The 20,913-nt window shown below is 42.5% G+C and overlaps 1 protein-coding gene across 1 annotated transcript; it reads left to right on the plus strand.

Annotated features, from left to right (window-relative positions):
- The first annotated feature begins 330 nt into the window (after positions 1 to 330).
- On the plus strand, positions 331 to 1,598 carry LOC107221599 (serine/threonine-protein phosphatase 6 regulatory ankyrin repeat subunit B-like). The gene is made up of 4 exons (XM_015660645.2): positions 331 to 437; positions 512 to 760; positions 848 to 972; positions 1,255 to 1,598. Exons 1-4 carry the CDS (start codon positions 331 to 333, stop codon positions 1,545 to 1,547), a joined length of 774 nt encoding a protein of 257 aa, XP_015516131.1. The 3' UTR covers positions 1,548 to 1,598.
- The last annotated feature ends 19,315 nt before the right edge of the window (positions 1,599 to 20,913 follow it).

Raw genomic sequence — 20,913 nt, forward strand, 5'->3', positions numbered from 1 at the left:
CATAGAACCGAACCGGTGATCTGCACAGAATTTTTCGCAGCGAATCAGCAAATAGCCATTGGAGGCATCAAGAATTATCTCAAAAACATTTCGCAAGGTGAAGCACTTTGATGGTAGAAGAAAAGATGAGATCGTTTACGCGAAGCATTTCATTAATGGCTGTCTCACAGATAACACAATCGAGGCTTAACCACGTCTCTCAACTTTAAAAGACACCCGAATGACTGGAGAACGGAGATCAACATCAGCTGTGGAAAATTCAAGTGCGTCTCCGTCATTATTTGATCGATTATCACAGTTTTGGTAAAAAAAATTTAACACGAGTATTTGATGTCCTCACTATTTCACTCCTGGAAAGGTTTCTCAGATGAAGAGGAGCTCATAAGACTTCTGGGATTCGCTAGCCTGGAAAAAATCATCGATTTCATAAGCATCAGGTCCGATAAATCCGTCAGCCGTAACCACAGTGGAACCGATTTTTATCCAATCTGTCGAAATTTCGGTTTTCCAGACCAGCGATGGACCTCCATTATCCTACGCAATATCGCAAGTTGAGAACTCCATTGACCGCAGCGATTGACCGCGGGACCCCGAGTATCCTGAAAAGTTTGCTTGACAGGTTCTCGGTCCCTTTGGACTCGACCACAACTCAGCCCTTCGGGAAAACTGCTTTGATGCACGCCTCCTACGTTTCCAGGAACCCCGAAGTGATTCGAGTACTCATAGCGCGCGGTGCCAACGTTCGAAAAACCGACGACGTGTACGTAACGAGATTTTCGTATTTTGACATGTCCAATGCCAGTCCCGATACTGACGCAAGGTTGTCTCTTTCATTGGGTTCAAGGAGAGGTTGGAATCCCCTGTACTACGCGATCGTCGGCGAGCGAACGGAAAACGTGAAATGTCTTATCGAATCGGGGACGGATCTGGAGTCGCGGGACTTTCAAGGCCGAACGCCATTGATGATTGCAGGTAAGCTTTCCGCCGTGAAGAGTAGAAGTAATAAATAGAAAGTAAGAAAATAGAGTACGTATTGGATGTCGTTGCTACGGCAAAAGTTGCACGAAGCGCCAATCAAAGTGAGTCTTATTGCCAAGCGCCAATCAGATTGTTACGCTTATTGCTTATCGCTTTTTGGTGGTCACTTTTTCAGTTCAAAAAGCCATATAAGATACTTCTCCACACCTCTACCCTCCAACTTTTCCGGTATCATATTCAACATGCGATCAACTTCATCTTCGTTTTAACTTTCAGTCATCCTGTCGAATCTTGGAACAGCCAAGCTGCTTCTAGACCACGGCGCCGATCCAACGGCGATCGATGATCTTGGATGTACTGCTCTTAAGTTGGCGATACTACGGAATAAGCATGAACTTGCTATTATCCTAGCAGAGTACGAAACTGACGTCACTTGTAAACCGTCTACGGTTATTCACTCCGACTATGAATTGGCAGAACACCTAATGCCGGATCTTGTTCCGATTATGAAGGAAAACACACTGCGGAAGCGACGTGAACTTGAGAAAACCACGCTGATCACTGATTAGAAAGTGCCATATATTGAATATCATCTGACCAATGGTGTATTTAGCTAAATGTAAACATGGTAATAAAAATAATTGTCACATCCTTGATGCCTACTAATCGTAGATATTGAAAGCATCTTTCGTCACTTGTTTTTAATATGAATTGATGTATCATTTAACACGTTTTTTATACATGCATTCGTGATTTTTATATGATTACGTTATTTTTTTTTACGTCAAACCTTATATTTCACCCTAAATCTCCGTGTGCATTGCATGAATATGACTGGAGATGTTTCTTACCCGTTGATGAGAAACAGTCATGGCTAACTCGTTGTCCGTAATTGGCATCGATATGATCAGATGCTAATACTAACATACGGCCTACCAACATTTTCGATGCAAATTTTGAAGAAGTAGTATGATGCTAAAAATATTTGTACCATGGACGACACAGTCGTGTTATGGCTGAAAAAATCAATGACGGGTGTTCAAATTACGCAGTCAGCAAAGCTTCATCACTTCCAGACAGAATTCGCGAGTTCATTTTCGTGGCTTCTCTGGTATTGGACTATGGCTCGTTGGAGTGCATTTTCTGAGATCCTGTGGGTCACATTGTTCGGAATACTGATCGGTTTCATGCACTTTTCCGACGTAATTTTGCGAGAGAAATCGATTGGGCGCAGTCCCAATACGCTGCGATCGAAGAATCAGAAGTTACAGCCAAAAAACGACAACCTCAGTTTTCGACGTTTTTCAGCAGGTGCTTTTTCCTTCGTCATTTCTCTCCTGTTAATCCCACGCTCTTTTCGCTGCGTTTTCTGAGTTCCTGGGGCTTCAATTGATCAGGTAAGGGTCATTTGAATCGAATCGGAGACCAAAAATTTTCGGCCCCAAAAACGAAGAAAAAGTAAGGCTAACCCCTTTGCATTTTTTGCGAAAATTTTCGCGATTTTGAAAAGTGCTGGAATAAATTCTTTCATGCACTATTCCGACGTAATTTTGCGAGAGAAATCGATTGGGCGCAGTCCCAATACGCTGCGATCGACGAATCAAAAGTTACAGCCAAAAAACGACGACCTCAGTTTTCGACGTTTTTCAGCAGGTGCTTTTTCCTTCGTCATTTCTCTCCTGTTAATCCCACGCTCTTTTCGCTGCGTTTTCTGAGTTCCTGGGGCTCCAATTGATCAGGTAAGGGTCATTTGAATCGAATCGGAGACCAAAAATTTTCGGCCCCAAAAACGAAGAAAAAGTAAGGCTAACCCCTTTGCATTTTTTGCGAAAATTTTCGCGATTTTCAAAAGTGCTGGAATAAATTCTTTCATGCACTATTCCGACGTAATTTTGCGAGAGAAATCGATTGGGCGCAGTCCCAATACGCTGCGATCGACGAATCAAAAGTTACAGCCAAAAAACGACAACCTCAGTTTTCGACGTTTTTCAGCAGGTGCTTTTTCCTTCGTCATTTCTCTCCTGTTAATCCCACGCTCTTTTCGCTGCGTTTTCTGAGTTCCTGGGGCTCCAATTGATCAGGTAAGGGTCATTTGAATCGAATCGGAGACCAAAAATTTTCGGCTCCAAAAATGAAGAAAAAGTGAGGCTAACCCCTTTGCATTTTTTGCGAAAAATTTCGCGATTTTGAAAAGTGCTGGAATAAATTCTTTCATGCACTATTCCGACGTAATTTTGCGAGAGAAATCGATTGGGCGCAGTCCCAATACGCTGCGATCGACGAATCAAAAGTTACAGCCAAAAAACGACAACCTCAGTTTTCGACGTTTTTCAGCAGGTGCTTTTTCCTTCGTCATTTCTCTCCTGTTAATCCCACGCTCTTTTCGCTGCGTTTTCTGAGTTCCTGGGGCTTCAATTGATCAGGTAAGGGTCATTTGAATCGAATCGGAGACCAAAAATTTTCGGCCCCAAAAACGAAGAAAAAGTAAGGCTAACCCCTTTGCATTTTTTGCGAAAATTTTCGCGATTTTGAAAAGTGCTGGAATAAATTCTTTCATGCACTATTCCGACGTAATTTTGCGAGAGAAATCGATTGGGCGCAGTCCCAATACGCTGCGATCGACGAATCAAAAGTTACAGCCAAAAAACGACGACCTCAGTTTTCGACGTTTTTCAGCAGGTGCTTTTTCCTTCGTCATTTCTCTCCTGTTAATCCCACGCTCTTTTCGCTGCGTTTTCTGAGTTCCTGGGGCTCCAATTGATCAGGTAAGGGTCATTTGAATCGAATCGGAGACCAAAAATTTTCGGCCCCAAAAACGAAGAAAAAGTAAGGCTAACCCCTTTGCATTTTTTGCGAAAATTTTCGCGATTTTCAAAAGTGCTGGAATAAATTCTTTCATGCACTATTCCGACGTAATTTTGCGAGAGAAATCGATTGGGCGCAGTCCCAATACGCTGCGATCGACGAATCAAAAGTTACAGCCAAAAAACGACAACCTCAGTTTTCGACGTTTTTCAGCAGGTGCTTTTTCCTTCGTCATTTCTCTCCTGTTAATCCCACGCTCTTTTCGCTGCGTTTTCTGAGTTCCTGGGGCTCCAATTGATCAGGTAAGGGTCATTTGAATCGAATCGGAGACCAAAAATTTTCGGCCCCAAAAATGAAGAAAAAGTAAGGCTAACCCCTTTGCATTTTTAGCGAAAATTTTCGCGATTTTGAAAAGTGCTGGAATAAATTCTTTCATGCACTATTCCGACGTAATTTTGCGAGAGAAATCGATTGGGCGCAGTCCCAATACGCTGCGATCGACGAATCAAAAGTTACGGCCAAAAAACGACAACCTCAGTTTTCGACGTTTTTCAGCAGGTGCTTTTTCCTTCGTCATTTCTCTCCTGTTAATCCCACGCTCTTTTCGCTGCGTTTTCTGAGTTCCTGGGGCTCCAATTGATCAGGTAAGGGTCATTTGAATCGAATCGGAGACCAAAAATTTTCGGCTCCAAAAAGGAAGAAAAAGTAAGGCTAACCCCTTTGCATTTTTTGCGAAAATTTTCGCGATTTTCAAAAGTGCTGGATTAAATTCTTTCATGCACTATTCCGACGTAATTTTGCGAGAGAAATCGATTGGGCGCAGTCCCAATACGCTGCGATCGACGAATCAAAAGTTACGGCCAAAAAACGACAACCTCAGTTTTCGACGTTTTTCAGCAGGTGCTTTTTCCTTCGTCATTTCTCTCCTGTTAATCCCACGCTCTTTTCGCTGCGTTTTCTGAGTTCCTGGGGCTCCAATTGATCAGGTAAGGGTCATTTGAATCGAATCGGAGACCAAAAATTTTCGGCTCCAAAAATGAAGAAGAAGTAAGGCTAACCCCTTTGCATTTTTTGCGAAAATTTTCGCGATTTTCAAAAGTGCTGGAATAAATTCTTTCATGCACTATTCCGACGTAATTTTGCGAGAGAAATCGATTGGGCGCAGTCCCAATACGCTGCGATCGACGAATCAAAAGTTACAGCCAAAAAACGACAACCTCAGTTTTCGACGTTTTTCAGCAGGTGCTTTTTCCTTCGTCATTTCTCTCCTGTTAATCCCACGCTCTTTTCGCTGCGTTTTCTGAGTTCCTGGGGCTCCAATTGATCAGGTAAGGGTCATTTGAATCGAATCAGAGACCAAAAATTTTCGGCTCTAGAAATGAAGAAAAAGTAAGGCTAACCCCTTTGAATTTTTTGCGAAAATTTTCGCGATTTTGAAAAGTGCTGGAATAAATTCTTTCATGCACTATTCCGACGTAATTTTGCGAGAGAAATCGATTGGGCGCGGTCCCAATACGCTGCGATCGACGAATCAAAAGTTACGGCCAAAAAACGACAACCTCAGTTTTCGACGTTTTTCAGCAGGTGCTTTTTCCTTCGTCATTTCTCTCCTGTTCATCCCACGCTCTTTTCGCTGCGTTTTCTGAGTTCCTGGGGCTCCAATTGATCAGGTAAGGGTCATTTGAATCGAATCGGAGACCAAAAATTTTCGGCCCCAAAAATGAAGAAAAAGTAAGGCTAACCCCTTTGCATTTTTTGCGAAAATTTTCGCGATTTTGAAAAGTGCTGGAATAAATTCTTTCATGCACTATTCCGACGTAATTTTGCGAGAGAAATCGATTGGGCGCAGTCCCAATACGCTGCGATCGACGAATCAAAAGTTACAGCCAAAAAACGACAACCTCAGTTTTCGACGTTTTTCAGCAGGTGCTTTTTCCTTCGTCATTTCTCTCCTGTTAATCCCACGCTCTTTTCGCAGCGTTTTCTGAGTTCCTGGGGCTCCAATTGATCAGGTAAGGGTCATTTGAATCGAATCGGAGACCAAAAATTTTCGGCCCCAAAAATGAAGAAAAAGTAAGGCTAACCCCTTTGCATTTTTTGCGAAAATTTTCGCGATTTTGAAAAGTGCTGGAATAAATTCTTTCATGCACTATTCCGACGTAATTTTGCGAGAGAAATCGATTGGGCGCAGTCCCAATACGCTGCGATCGACGAATCAAAAGTTACAGCCAAAAAACGACAACCTCAGTTTTCGACGTTTTTCAGCAGGTGCTTTTTCCTTCGTCATTTCTCTCCTGTTAATCCCACGCTCTTTTCGCTGCGTTTTCTGAGTTCCTGGGGCTTCAATTGATCAGGTAAGGGTCATTTGAATCGAATCGGAGACCAAAAATTTTCGGCCCCAAAAACGAAGAAAAAGTAAGGCTAACCCCTTTGCATTTTTTGCGAAAATTTTCGCGATTTTGAAAAGTGCTGGAATAAATTCTTTCATGCACTATTCCGACGTAATTTTGCGAGAGAAATCGATTGGGCGCAGTCCCAATACGCTGCGATCGACGAATCAAAAGTTACAGCCAAAAAACGACGACCTCAGTTTTCGACGTTTTTCAGCAGGTGCTTTTTCCTTCGTCATTTCTCTCCTGTTAATCCCACGCTCTTTTCGCTGCGTTTTCTGAGTTCCTGGGGCTCCAATTGATCAGGTAAGGGTCATTTGAATCGAATCGGAGACCAAAAATTTTCGGCCCCAAAAACGAAGAAAAAGTAAGGCTAACCCCTTTGCATTTTTTGCGAAAATTTTCGCGATTTTCAAAAGTGCTGGAATAAATTCTTTCATGCACTATTCCGACGTAATTTTGCGAGAGAAATCGATTGGGCGCAGTCCCAATACGCTGCGATCGACGAATCAAAAGTTACAGCCAAAAAACGACAACCTCAGTTTTCGACGTTTTTCAGCAGGTGCTTTTTCCTTCGTCATTTCTCTCCTGTTAATCCCACGCTCTTTTCGCTGCGTTTTCTGAGTTCCTGGGGCTCCAATTGATCAGGTAAGGGTCATTTGAATCGAATCGGAGACCAAAAATTTTCGGCCCCAAAAATGAAGAAAAAGTAAGGCTAACCCCTTTGCATTTTTAGCGAAAATTTTCGCGATTTTGAAAAGTGCTGGAATAAATTCTTTCATGCACTATTCCGACGTAATTTTGCGAGAGAAATCGATTGGGCGCAGTCCCAATACGCTGCGATCGACGAATCAAAAGTTACGGCCAAAAAACGACAACCTCAGTTTTCGACGTTTTTCAGCAGGTGCTTTTTCCTTCGTCATTTCTCTCCTGTTAATCCCACGCTCTTTTCGCTGCGTTTTCTGAGTTCCTGGGGCTCCAATTGATCAGGTAAGGGTCATTTGAATCGAATCGGAGACCAAAAATTTTCGGCTCCAAAAAGGAAGAAAAAGTAAGGCTAACCCCTTTGCATTTTTTGCGAAAATTTTCGCGATTTTCAAAAGTGCTGGATTAAATTCTTTCATGCACTATTCCGACGTAATTTTGCGAGAGAAATCGATTGGGCGCAGTCCCAATACGCTGCGATCGACGAATCAAAAGTTACGGCCAAAAAACGACAACCTCAGTTTTCGACGTTTTTCAGCAGGTGCTTTTTCCTTCGTCATTTCTCTCCTGTTAATCCCACGCTCTTTTCGCTGCGTTTTCTGAGTTCCTGGGGCTCCAATTGATCAGGTAAGGGTCATTTGAATCGAATCGGAGACCAAAAATTTTCGGCTCCAAAAATGAAGAAGAAGTAAGGCTAACCCCTTTGCATTTTTTGCGAAAATTTTCGCGATTTTCAAAAGTGCTGGAATAAATTCTTTCATGCACTATTCCGACGTAATTTTGCGAGAGAAATCGATTGGGCGCAGTCCCAATACGCTGCGATCGACGAATCAAAAGTTACAGCCAAAAAACGACAACCTCAGTTTTCGACGTTTTTCAGCAGGTGCTTTTTCCTTCGTCATTTCTCTCCTGTTAATCCCACGCTCTTTTCGCTGCGTTTTCTGAGTTCCTGGGGCTCCAATTGATCAGGTAAGGGTCATTTGAATCGAATCAGAGACCAAAAATTTTCGGCTCCAGAAATGAAGAAAAAGTAAGGCTAACCCCTTTGAATTTTTTGCGAAAATTTTCGCGATTTTGAAAAGTGCTGGAATAAATTCTTTCATGCACTATTCCGACGTAATTTTGCGAGAGAAATCGATTGGGCGCAGTCCCAATACGCTGCGATCGACGAATCAAAAGTTACGGCCAAAAAACGACAACCTCAGTTTTCGACGTTTTTCAGCAGGTGCTTTTTCCTTCGTCATTTCTCTCCTGTTAATCCCACGCTCTTTTCGCTGCGTTTTCTGAGTTCCTGGGGCTCCAATTGATCAGGTAAGGGTCATTTGAATCGAATCGGAGACCAAAAATTTTCGGCCCCAAAAATGAAGAAAAAGTAAGGCTAACCCCTTTGCATTTTTTGCGAAAATTTTCGCGATTTTGAAAAGTGCTGGAATAAATTCTTTCATGCACTATTCCGACGTAATTTTGCGAGAGAAATCGATTGGGCGCAGTCCCAATACGCTGCGATCGACGAATCAAAAGTTACAGCCAAAAAACGACAACCTCAGTTTTCGACGTTTTTCAGCAGGTGCTTTTTCCTTCGTCATTTCTCTCCTGTTAATCCCACGCTCTTTTCGCAGCGTTTTCTGAGTTCCTGGGGCTCCAATTGATCAGGTAAGGGTCATTTGAATCGAATCGGAGACCAAAAATTTTCGGCCCCAAAAACGAAGAAAAAGTAAGGCTAACCCCTTTGCATTTTTTGCGAAAATTTTCGCGATTTTGAAAAGTGCTGGAATAAATTCTTTCATGCACTATTCCGACGTAATTTTGCGAGAGAAATCGATTGGGCGCAGTCCCAATACGCTGCGATCGACGAATCAAAAGTTACGGCCAAAAAACGACAACCTCAGTTTTCGACGTTTTTCAGCAGGTGCTTTTTCCTTCGTCATTTCTCTCCTGTTAATCCCACGCTCTTTTCGCTGCGTTTTCTGAGTTCCTGGGGCTCCAATTGATCAGGTAAGGGTCATTTGAATCGAATCGGAGACCAAAAATTTTCGGCTCCAAAAAGGAAGAAAAAGTAAGGCTAACCCCTTTGCAATTTTTGCGAAAATTTTCGCGATTTTCAAAAGTGCTGGATTAAATTCTTTCATGCACTATTCCGACGTAATTTTGCGAGAGAAATCGATTGGGCGCAGTCCCAATACGCTGCGATCGACGAATCAAAAGTTACGGCCAAAAAACGACAACCTCAGTTTTCGACGTTTTTCAGCAGGTGCTTTTTCCTTCGTCATTTCTCTCCTGTTAATCCCACGCTCTTTTCGCTGCGTTTTCTGAGTTCCTGGGGCTCCAATTGATCAGGTAAGGGTCATTTGAATCGAATCGGAGACCAAAAATTTTCGGCCCCAAAAACGAAGAAAAAGTAAGGCTAACCCCTTTGCATTTTTTGCGAAAATTTTCGCGATTTTCAAAAGTGCTGGAATAAATTCTTTCATGCACTATTCCGACGTAATTTTGCGAGAGAAATCGATTGGGCGCAGTCCCAATACGCTGCGATCGACGAATCAAAAGTTACAGCCAAAAAACGACGACCTCAGTTTTCGACGTTTTTCAGCAGGTGCTTTTTCCTTCGTCATTTCTCTCCTGTTAATCCCACGCTCTTTTCGCTGCGTTTTCTGAGTTCCTGGGGCTCCAATTGATCAGGTAAGGGTCATTTGAATCGAATCGGAGACCAAAAATTTTCGGCCCCAAAAATGAAGAAAAAGTAAGGCTAACCCCTTTGCATTTTTTGCGAAAATTTTCGCGATTTTGAAAAGTGCTGGAATAAATTCTTTCATGCACTATTCCGACGTAATTTTGCGAGAGAAATCGATTGGGCGCAGTCCCAATACGCTGCGATCGACGAATCAAAAGTTACAGCCAAAAAACGACAACCTCAGTTTTCGACGTTTTTCAGCAGGTGCTTTTTCCTTCGTCATTTCTCTCCTGTTAATCCCACGCTCTTTTCGCTGCGTTTTCTGAGTTCCTGGGGCTCCAATTGATCAGGTAAGGGTCATTTGAATCGAATCAGAGACCAAAAATTTTCGGCTCCAGAAATGAAGAAAAAGTAAGGCTAACCCCTTTGAATTTTTTGCGAAAATTTTCGCGATTTTGAAAAGTGCTGGAATAAATTCTTTCATGCACTATTCCGACGTAATTTTGCGAGAGAAATCGATTGGGCGCAGTCCCAATACGCTGCGATCGACGAATCAAAAGTTACGGCCAAAAAACGACAACCTCAGTTTTCGACGTTTTTCAGCAGGTGCTTTTTCCTTCGTCATTTCTCTCCTGTTAATCCCACGCTCTTTTCGCTGCGTTTTCTGAGTTCCTGGGGCTCCAATTGATCAGGTAAGGGTCATTTGAATCGAATCGGAGACCAAAAATTTTCGGCCCCAAAAATGAAGAAAAAGTAAGGCTAACCCCTTTGCATTTTTTGCGAAAATTTTCGCGATTTTGAAAAGTGCTGGAATAAATTCTTTCATGCACTATTCCGACGTAATTTTGCGAGAGAAATCGATTGGGCGCAGTCCCAATACGCTGCGATCGACGAATCAAAAGTTACAGCCAAAAAACGACAACCTCAGTTTTCGACGTTTTTCAGCAGGTGCTTTTTCCTTCGTCATTTCTCTCCTGTTAATCCCACGCTCTTTTCGCAGCGTTTTCTGAGTTCCTGGGGCTCCAATTGATCAGGTAAGGGTCATTTGAATCGAATCGGAGACCAAAAATTTTCGGCCCCAAAAATGAAGAAAAAGTAAGGCTAACCCCTTTGCATTTTTTGCGAAAATTTTCGCGATTTTGAAAAGTGCTGGAATAAATTCTTTCATGCACTATTCCGACGTAATTTTGCGAGAGAAATCGATTGGGCGCAGTCCCAATACGCTGCGATCGACGAATCAAAAGTTACGGCCAAAAAACGACAACCTCAGTTTTCGACGTTTTTCAGCAGGTGCTTTTTCCTTCGTCATTTCTCTCCTGTTAATCCCACGCTCTTTTCGCTGCGTTTTCTGAGTTCCTGGGGCTCCAATTGATCAGGTAAGGGTCATTTGAATCGAATCGGAGACCAAAAATTTCCGGCCCCAAAAACGAAGAAAAAGTAAGGCTAACCCCGGTGCATTTTTTGCGAAAATTTTCGCGATTTTCAAAAGTGCTGGAATAAATTCTTTCATGCACTATTCCGACGTAATTTTGCGAGAGAAATCGATTGGGCGCAGTCCCAATACGCTGCGATCGACGAATCAAAAGTTACAGCCAAAAAACGACGACCTCAGTTTTCGACGTTTTTCAGCAGGTGCTTTTTCCTTCGTCATTTCTCTCCTGTTAATCCCACGCTCTTTTCGCTGCGTTTTCTGAGTTCCTGGGGCTCCAATTGATCAGGTAAGGGTCATTTGAATCGAATCGGAGACCAAAAATTTTCGGCTCCAAAAATGAAGAAAAAGTAAGGCTAACCCCTTTGCATTTTTTGCGAAAATTTTCGCGATTTTCAAAAGTGCTGGAATAAATTCTTTCATGCACTATTCCGACGTAATTTTGCGAGAGAAATCGATTGGGCGCAGTCCCAATACGCTGCGATCGACGAATCAAAAGTTACAGCCAAAAAACGACAACCTCAGTTTTCGACGTTTTTCAGCAGGTGCTTTTTCCTTCGTCATTTCTCTCCTGTTAATCCCACGCTCTTTTCGCTGCGTTTTCTGAGTTCCTGGGGCTCCAATTGATCAGGTAAGGGTCATTTGAATCGAATCGGAGACCAAAAATTTTCGGCCCCAAAAACGAAGAAAAAGTAAGGCTAACCCCTTTGCATTTTTTGCGAAAATTTTCGCGATTTTCAAAAGTGCTGGAATAAATTCTTTCATGCACTATTCCGACGTAATTTTGCGAGAGAAATCGATTGGGCGCAGTCCCAATACGCTGCGATCGACGAATCAAAAGTTACAGCCAAAAAACGACAACCTCAGTTTTCGACGTTTTTCAGCAGGTGCTTTTTCCTTCGTCATTTCTCTCCTGTTAATCCCACGCTCTTTTCGCTGCGTTTTCTGAGTTCCTGGGGCTCCAATTGATCAGGTAAGGGTCATTTGAATCGAATCGGAGACCAAAAATTTTCGGCCCCAAAAATGAAGAAAAAGTAAGGCTAACCCCTTTGCATTTTTTGCGAAAATTTTCGCGATTTTGAAAAGTGCTGGAATAAATTCTTTCATGCACTATTCCGACGTAATTTTGCGAGAGAAATCGATTGGGCGCAGTCCCAATACGCTGCGATCGACGAATCAAAAGTTACAGCCAAAAAACGACGACCTCAGTTTTCGACGTTTTTCAGCAGGTGCTTTTTCCTTCGTCATTTCTCTATGTTAATCCCACGCTCTTTTCGCTGCGTTTTCTGAGTTCCTGGGGCTCCAATTGATCAGGTAAGGGTCATTTGAATCGAATCAGAGACCAAAAATTTTCGGCTCCAGAAATGAAGAAAAAGTAAGGCTAACCCCTTTGCATTTTTTGCGAAAATTTTCGCGATTTTGAAAAGTGCTGGAATAAATTCTTTCATGCACTATTCCGACGTAATTTTGCGAGAGAAATCGATTGGGCGCAGTCCCAATACGCTGCGATCGACGAATCAAAAGTTACGGCCAAAAAACGACAACCTCAGTTTTCGACGTTTTTCAGCAGGTGCTTTTTCCTTCGTCATTTCTCTCCTGTTAATCCCACGCTCTTTTCGCTGCGTTTTCTGAGTTCCTGGGGCTCCAATTGATCAGGTAAGGGTCATTTGAATCGAATCGGAGACCAAAAATTTTCGGCTCCAAAAAGGAAGAAAAAGTAAGGCTAACCCCTTTGCATTTTTTGCGAAAATTTTCGCGATTTTCAAAAGTGCTGGAATAAATTCTTTCATGCACTATTCCGACGTAATTTTGCGAGAGAAATCGATTGGGCGCAGTCCCAATACGCTGCGATCGACGAATCAAAAGTTACGGCCAAAAAACGACAACCTCAGTTTTCGACGTTTTTCAGCAGGTGCTTTTTCCTTCGTCATTTCTCTCCTGTTAATCCCACGCTCTTTTCGCTGCGTTTTCTGAGTTCCTGGGGCTCCAATTGATCAGGTAAGGGTCATTTGAATCGAATCGGAGACCAAAAATTTTCGGCCCCAAAAACGAAGAAAAAGTAAGGCTAACCCCTTTGCATTTTTTGCGAAAATTTTCGCGATTTTCAAAAGTGCTGGAATAAATTCTTTCATGCACTATTCCGACGTAATTTTGCGAGAGAAATCGATTGGGCGCAGTCCCAATACGCTGCGATCGACGAATCAAAAGTTACAGCCAAAAAACGACGACCTCAGTTTTCGACGTTTTTCAGCAGGTGCTTTTTCCTTCGTCATTTCTCTCCTGTTAATCCCACGCTCTTTTCGCTGCGTTTTCTGAGTTCCTGGGGCTCCAATTGATCAGGTAAGGGTCATTTGAATCGAATCGGAGACCAAAAATTTTCGGCCCCAAAAATGAAGAAAAAGTAAGGCTAACCCCTTTGCATTTTTTGCGAAAATTTTCGCGATTTTGAAAAGTGCTGGAATAAATTCTTTCATGCACTATTCCGACGTAATTTTGCGAGAGAAATCGATTGGGCGCAGTCCCAATACGCTGCGATCGACGAATCAAAAGTTACAGCCAAAAAACGACGACCTCAGTTTTCGACGTTTTTCAGCAGGTGCTTTTTCCTTCGTCATTTCTCTCCTGTTAATCCCACGCTCTTTTCGCTGCGTTTTCTGAGTTCCTGGGGCTCCAATTGATCAGGTAAGGGTCATTTGAATCGAATCGGAGACCAAAAATTTTCGGCCCCAAAAATGAAGAAAAAGTAAGGCTAACCCCTTTGCATTTTTAGCGAAAATTTTCGCGATTTTGAAAAGTGCTGGAATAAATTCTTTCATGCACTATTCCGACGTAATTTTGCGAGAGAAATCGATTGGGCGCAGTCCCAATACGCTGCGATCGACGAATCAAAAGTTACAGCCAAAAAACGACAACCTCAGTTTTCGACGTTTTTCAGCAGGTGCTTTTTCCTTCGTCATTTCTCTCCTGTTAATCCCACGCTCTTTTCGCTGCGTTTTCTGAGTTCCTGGGGCTCCAATTGATCAGGTAAGGGTCATTTGAATCGAATCGGAGACCAAAAATTTTCGGCCCCAAAAATGAAGAAAAAGTAAGGCTAACCCCTTTGCATTTTTTGCGAAAATTTTCGCGATTTTGAAAAGTGCTGGAATAAATTCTTTCATGCACTATTCCGACGTAATTTTGCGAGAGAAATCGATTGGGCGCAGTCCCAATACGCTGCGATCGACGAATCAAAAGTTACAGCCAAAAAACGACGACCTCAGTTTTCGACGTTTTTCAGCAGGTGCTTTTTCCTTCGTCATTTCTCTCCTGTTAATCCCACGCTCTTTTCGCTGCGTTTTCTGAGTTCCTGGGGCTCCAATTGATCAGGTAAGGGTCATTTGAATCGAATCGGAGACCAAAAATTTTCGGCTCCAGAAATGAAGAAAAAGTAAGGCTAACCCCTTTGCATTTTTTGCGAAAATTTTCGCGATTTTGAAAAGTGCTGGAATAAATTCTTTCATGCACTATTCCGACGTAATTTTGCGAGAGAAATCGATTGGGCGCAGTCCCAATACGCTGCGATCGACGAATCAAAAGTTACGGCCAAAAAACGACAACCTCAGTTTTCGACGTTTTTCAGCAGGTGCTTTTTCCTTCGTCATTTCTCTCCTGTTAATCCCACGCTCTTTTCGCTGCGTTTTCTGAGTTCCTGGGGCTCCAATTGATCAGGTAAGGGTCATTTGAATCGAATCGGAGACCAAAAATTTTCGGCTCCAAAAAGGAAGAAAAAGTAAGGCTAACCCCTATGCATTTTTTGCGAAAATTTTCGCGATTTTCAAAAGTGCTGGAATAAATTCTTTCATGCACTATTCCGACGTAATTTTGCGAGAGAAATCGATTGGGCGCAGTCCCAATACGCTGCGATCGACGAATCAAAAGTTACGGCCAAAAAACGACAACCTCAGTTTTCGACGTTTTTCAGCAGGTGCTTTTTCCTTCGTCATTTCTCTCCTGTTAATCCCACGCTCTTTTCGCTGCGTTTTCTGAGTTCCTGGGGCTCCAATTGATCAGGTAAGGGTCATTTGAATCGAATCAGAGACCAAAAATTTTCGGCTCCAGAAATGAAGAAAAAGTAAGGCTAACCCCTTTGCATTTTTTGCGAAAATTTTCGCGATTTTGAAAAGTGCTGGAATAAATTCTTTCATGCACTATTCCGACGTAATTTTGCGAGAGAAATCGATTGGGCGCAGTCCCAATACGCTGCGATCGACGAATCAAAAGTTACAGCCAAAAAACGACAACCTCAGTTTTCGACGTTTTTCAGCAGGTGCTTTTTCCTTCGTCATTTCTCTCCTGTTAATCCCACGCTCTTTTCGCTGCGTTTTCTGAGTTCCTGGGGCTCCAATTGATCAGGTAAGGGTCATTTGAATCGAATCGGAGACCAAAAATTTTCGGCCCCAAAAATGAAGAAAAAGTAAGGCTAACCCCTTTGCATTTTTTGCGAAAATTTTCGCGATTTTGAAAAGTGCTGGAATAAATTCTTTCATGCACTATTCCGACGTAATTTTGCGAGAGAAATCGATTGGGCGCAGTCCCAATACGCTGCGATCGACGAATCAAAAGTTACAGCCAAAAAACGACGACCTCAGTTTTCGACGTTTTTCAGCAGGTGCTTTTTCCTTCGTCATTTCTCTCCTGTTAATCCCACGCTCTTTTCGCTGCGTTTTCTGAGTTCCTGGGGCTCCAATTGATCAGGTAAGGGTCATTTGAATCGAATCGGAGACCAAAAATTTTCGGCCCCAAAAATGAAGAAAAAGTAAGGCTAACCCCTTTGCATTTTTAGCGAAAATTTTCGCGATTTTGAAAAGTGCTGGAATAAATTCTTTCATGCACTATTCCGACGTAATTTTGCGAGAGAAATCGATTGGGCGCAGTCCCAATACGCTGCGATCGACGAATCAAAAGTTACAGCCAAAAAACGACAACCTCAGTTTTCGACGTTTTTCAGCAGGTGCTTTTTCCTTCGTCATTTCTCTCCTGTTAATCCCACGCTCTTTTCGCTGCGTTTTCTGAGTTCCTGGGGCTCCAATTGATCAGGTAAGGGTCATTTGAATCGAATCGGAGACCAAAAATTTTCGGCTCCAAAAAGGAAGAAAAAGTAAGGCTAACCCCTTTGCATTTTTTGCGAAAATTTTCGCGATTTTCAAAAGTGCTGGATTAAATTCTTTCATGCACTATTCCGACGTAATTTTGCGAGAGAAATCGATTGGGCGCAGTCCCAATACGCTGCGATCGACGAATCAAAAGTTACAGCCAAAAAACGACAACCTCAGTTTTCGACGTTTTTCAGCAGGTGCTTTTTCCTTCGTCATTTCTCTCCTGTTAATCCCACGCTCTTTTCGCTGCGTTTTCTGAGTTTCTGGGGCTCCAATTGATCAGGTAAGGGTCATTTGAATCGAATCAGAGACCAAAAATTTTCGGCTCCAGAAATGAAGAAAAAGTAAGGCTAACCCCTTTGCATTTTTTGCGAAAATTTTCGCGATTTTGAAAAGTGCTGGAATAAATTCTTTCATGCACTATTCCGACGTAATTTTGCGAGAGAAATCGATTGGGCGCAGTCCCAATACGCTGCGATCGACGAATCAAAAGTTACGGCCAAAAAACGACAACCTCAGTTTTCGACGTTTTTCAGCAGGTGCTTTTTCCTTCGTCATTTCTCTCCTGTTAATCCCACGCTCTTTTCGCTGCGTTTTCTGAGTTCCTGGGGCTCCAATTGATCAGGTAAGGGTCATTTGAATCGAATCGGAGACCAAAAATTTTCGGCTCCAAAAAGGAAGAAAAAGTAAGGCTAACCCCTATGCATTTTTTGCGAAAATTTTCGCGATTTTCAAAAGTGCTGGAATAAATTCTTTCATGCACTATTCCGACGTAATTTTGCGAGAGAAATCGATTGGGCGCAGTCCCAATACGCTGCGATCGACGAATCAAAAGTTACGGCCAAAAAACGACAACCTCAGTTTTCGACGTTTTTCAGCAGGTGCTTTTTCCTTCGTCATTCCTCTCCTGTTAATCCCACGCTCTTTTCGCTGCGTTTTCTGAGTTCCTGGGGCTCCAATTGATCAGGTAAGGGTCATTTGAATCGAATCAGAGACCAAAAATTTTCGGCTCCAGAAATGAAGAAAAAGTAAGGCTAACCCCTTTGCATTTTTTGCGAAAATTTTCGCGATTTTGAAAAGTGCTGGAATAAATTCTTTCATGCACTATTCCGACGTAATTTTGCGAGAGAAATCGATTGGGCGCAGTCCCAATACGCTGCGATCGACGAATCAAAAGTTACGGCCAAAAAACGACAACCTCAGTTTTCGACGTTTTTCAGCAGGTGCTTTTTCCTTCGTCATTTCTCTCCTGTTAATCCCACGCTCTTTTCGCTGCGTTTTCTGAGTTCCTGGGGCTCCAATTGATCAGGTAAGGGTCATTTGAATCGAATCGGAGACCAAAAATTTTCGGCCCCAAAAACGAAGAAAAAGTAAGGCTAACCCCTTTGCATTTTTTGCGAAAATTTTCGCGATTTTCAAAAGTGCTGGAATAAATTCTTTCATGCACTATTCCGACGTAATTTTGCGAGAGAAATCGATTGGGCGCAGTCCCAATACGCTGCGATCGACGAATCAAAAGTTACAGCCAAAAAACGACGACCTCAGTTTTCGACGTTTTTCAGCAGGTGCTTTTTCCTTCGTCATTTCTCTCCTGTTAATCCCACGCTCTTTTCGCTGCGTTTTCTGAGTTCCTGGGGCTCCAATTGATCAGGTAAGGGTCATTTGAATCGAATCGGAGACCAAAAATTTTCGGCCCCAAAAATGAAGAAAAAGTAAGGCTAACCCCTTTGCATTTTTTGCGAAAATTTTCGCGATTTTGAAAAGTGCTGGAATAAATTCTTTCATGCACTATTCCGACGTAATTTTGCGAGAGAAATCGATTGGGCGCAGTCCCAATACGCTGCGATCGACGAATCAAAAGTTACAGCCAAAAAACGACGACCTCAGTTTTCGACGTTTTTCAGCAGGTGCTTTTTCCTTCGTCATTTCTCTCCTGTTAATCCCACGCTCTTTTCGCTGCGTTTTCTGAGTTCCTGGGGCTCCAATTGATCAGGTAAGGGTCATTTGAATCGAATCGGAGACCAAAAATTTTCGGCCCCAAAAATGAAGAAAAAGTAAGGCTAACCCCTTTGCATTTTTAGCGAAAATTTTCGCGATTTTGAAAAGTGCTGGAATAAATTCTTTCATGCACTATTCCGACGTAATTTTGCGAGAGAAATCGATTGGGCGCAGTCCCAATACGCTGCGATCGACGAATCAAAAGTTACAGCCAAAAAACGACAACCTCAGTTTTCGACGTTTTTCAGCAGGTGCTTTTTCCTTCGTCATTTCTCTCCTGTTAATCCCACGCTCTTTTCGCTGCGTTTTCTGAGTTCCTGGGGCTCCAATTGATCAGGTAAGGGTCATTTGAATCGAATCGGAGACCAAAAATTTTCGGCCCCAAAAATGAAGAAAAAGTAAGGCTAACCCCTTTGCATTTTTAGCGAAAATTTTCGCGATTTTGAAAAGTGCTGGAATAAATTCTTTCATGCACTATTCCGACGTAATTTTGCGAGAGAAATCGATTGGGCGCAGTCCCAATACGCTGCGATCGACGAATCAAAAGTTACGGCCAAAAAACGACAACCTCAGTTTTCGACGTTTTTCAGCAGGTGCTTTTTCCTTCGTCATTTCTCTCCTGTTAATCCCACGCTCTTTTCGCTGCGTTTTCTGAGTTCCTGGGGCTCCAATTGATCAGGTAAGGGTCATTTGAATCGAATCGGAGACCAAAAATTTTCGGCTCCAAAAAGGAAGAAAAAGTAAGGCTAACCCCTTTGCATTTTTTGCGAAAATTTTCGCGATTTTCAAAAGTGCTGGATTAAATTCTTTCATGCACTATTCCGACGTAATTTTGCGAGAGAAATCGATTGGGCGCAGTCCCAATACGCTGCGATCGACGAATCAAAAGTTACGGCCAAAAAACGACAACCTCAGTTTTCGACGTTTTTCAGCAGGTGCTTTTTCCTTCGTCATTTCTCTCCTGTTAATCCCACGCTCTTTTCGCTGCGTTTTCTGAGTTCCTGGGGCTCCAATTGATCAGGTAAGGGTCATTTGAATCGAATCGGAGACCAAAAATTTTCGGCTCCAAAAAGGAAGAAAAAGTAAGGCTAACCCCTTTGCATTTTTTGCGAAAATTTTCGCGATTTTCAAAAGTGCTGGATTAAATTCTTTCATGCACTATTCCGACGTAATTTTGCGAGAGAAATCGATTGGGCGCAGTCCCAATACGCTGCGATCGACGAATCAAAAGTTACAGCCAAAAAACGACAACCTCAGTTTTCGACGTTTTTCAGCAGGTGCTTTTTCCTTCGTCATTTCTCTCCTGTTAATCCCACGCTCTTTTCGCTGCGTTTTCTGAGTTCCTGGGGCTCCAATTGATCAGGTAAGGGTCATTTGAATCGAATCAGAGACCAAAAATTTTCGGCTCCAGAAATGAAGAAAAAGTAAGGCTAACCCCTTTGCATTTTTTGCGAAAATTTTCGCGATTTTGAAAAGTGCTGGAATAAATTCTTTCATGCACTATTCCGACGTAATTTTGCGAGAGAAATCGATTGGGCGCAGTCCCAATACGCTGCGATCGACGAATCAAAAGTTACAGCCAAAAAACGACAACCTCAGTTTTCGACGTTTTTCAGCAGGTGCTTTTTCCTTCGTCATTTCTCTCCTGTTAATCCCACGCTCTTTTCGCTGCGTTTTCTGAGTTCCTGGGGCTCCAATTGATCAGGTAAGGGTCATTTGAATCGAATCGGAGACCAAAAATTTTCGGCTCCAAAAATGAAGAAAAAGTAAGGCTAACCCCTTTGCATTTTTTGCGAAAATTTTCGCGATTTTGAAAAGTGCTGGAATAAATTCTTTCATGCACTATTCCGACGTAATTTTGCGAGAGAAATCGATTGGGCGCAGTCCCAATACGCTGCGAGCAACGCATCAAAAGTCACAGCTGAGCAACGGAAGATTTTCTCTGTAATTTTTCTGGTTTTAGTCCTACGCTCTTTATCCCACGTTTTCCGAGGTTTGGGGGTCAAATAGTCAGAAGTAAGTCGTACAAGTCGAAGGTGTGACAAAAGATTTTCTGTCCGAACACCTAGTAGGGCTGAGCCTATCTGATTTTTGGTGAAAATACGGACGGTTCCAAATAATGCCGGAATTGTTACTTACTGGCAATATATCGATCAAGTTTTGTACGAAGAATGGACTGAACGCTGTCCAGAGTCGCTGCTATCAGCTTATCACGAGTTGACTACGAAAAGAATGTAACATCTTTGTCTTTTTACAGTCATCGATCTAACGGTGTCATAGAAGTCACCTTCGTGTTTTCTATAGTTCCTAGGGTCCAATCAGTCGAAGAAGGTTCCTCAGATCAATCCAACGAGCATAAAATTCCAAAATCTTAGAAAAAGTAAGATTAATCTCTTGAAATTCTTTACAGCCACAATTTTACTTATTCAAATCAATGAATGGAAAGAGTTTATGAATACTGCATATCGTCGTGATTTCCTCGGAGGGGTCGAAATTGCTTGATTCATAATCACTGCAAACAACGGCGAGAATCACAAGTGAAATCTAGCAAGCATCACGCTGAAAAGGTCGATTATTTCTAGGAGATTCTGATATTCAGTGCTCAAAACCGAAAGGACGTCAACCATGGTTTCGCGAATTTCGGGTACAACCCCCTCTCCTTTATTCTTGTTACATCCGTTATTACGGCTGCTCAATTTTGAATTCTGAAAGAATGAGGGACACTCCCTTTGCTCGGAGCCTTGGATAATAATTTTACGCTATGACTTGTTTAACAATGTCATAATTTATTGAATTGCGGAA

This window comes from Neodiprion lecontei, chromosome 3 (genome assembly GCF_021901455.1).
Source record: "Neodiprion lecontei isolate iyNeoLeco1 chromosome 3, iyNeoLeco1.1, whole genome shotgun sequence".
NCBI classification, from domain to species: domain Eukaryota; kingdom Metazoa; phylum Arthropoda; class Insecta; order Hymenoptera; family Diprionidae; genus Neodiprion; species Neodiprion lecontei.

What these genes read in the sequence shown, in the direction of transcription:
- LOC107221599 (XM_015660645.2), top strand. Translation starts at nt 331, where the DNA reads ATGTCCTCACTATTTCACTCCTGGAAAGGTTTCTCAGATGAAGAGGAG. An exon ending in ATCGATTTCATAAGCATCAG is followed by an intron (nt 438 to 511) that starts GTCCGATAAATC and finishes TCGGTTTTCCAG; the next exon opens with ACCAGCGATGGACCTCCATT. An exon ending in GTTCGAAAAACCGACGACGT is followed by an intron (nt 761 to 847) that starts GTACGTAACGAG and finishes GGGTTCAAGGAG; the next exon opens with AGGTTGGAATCCCCTGTACT.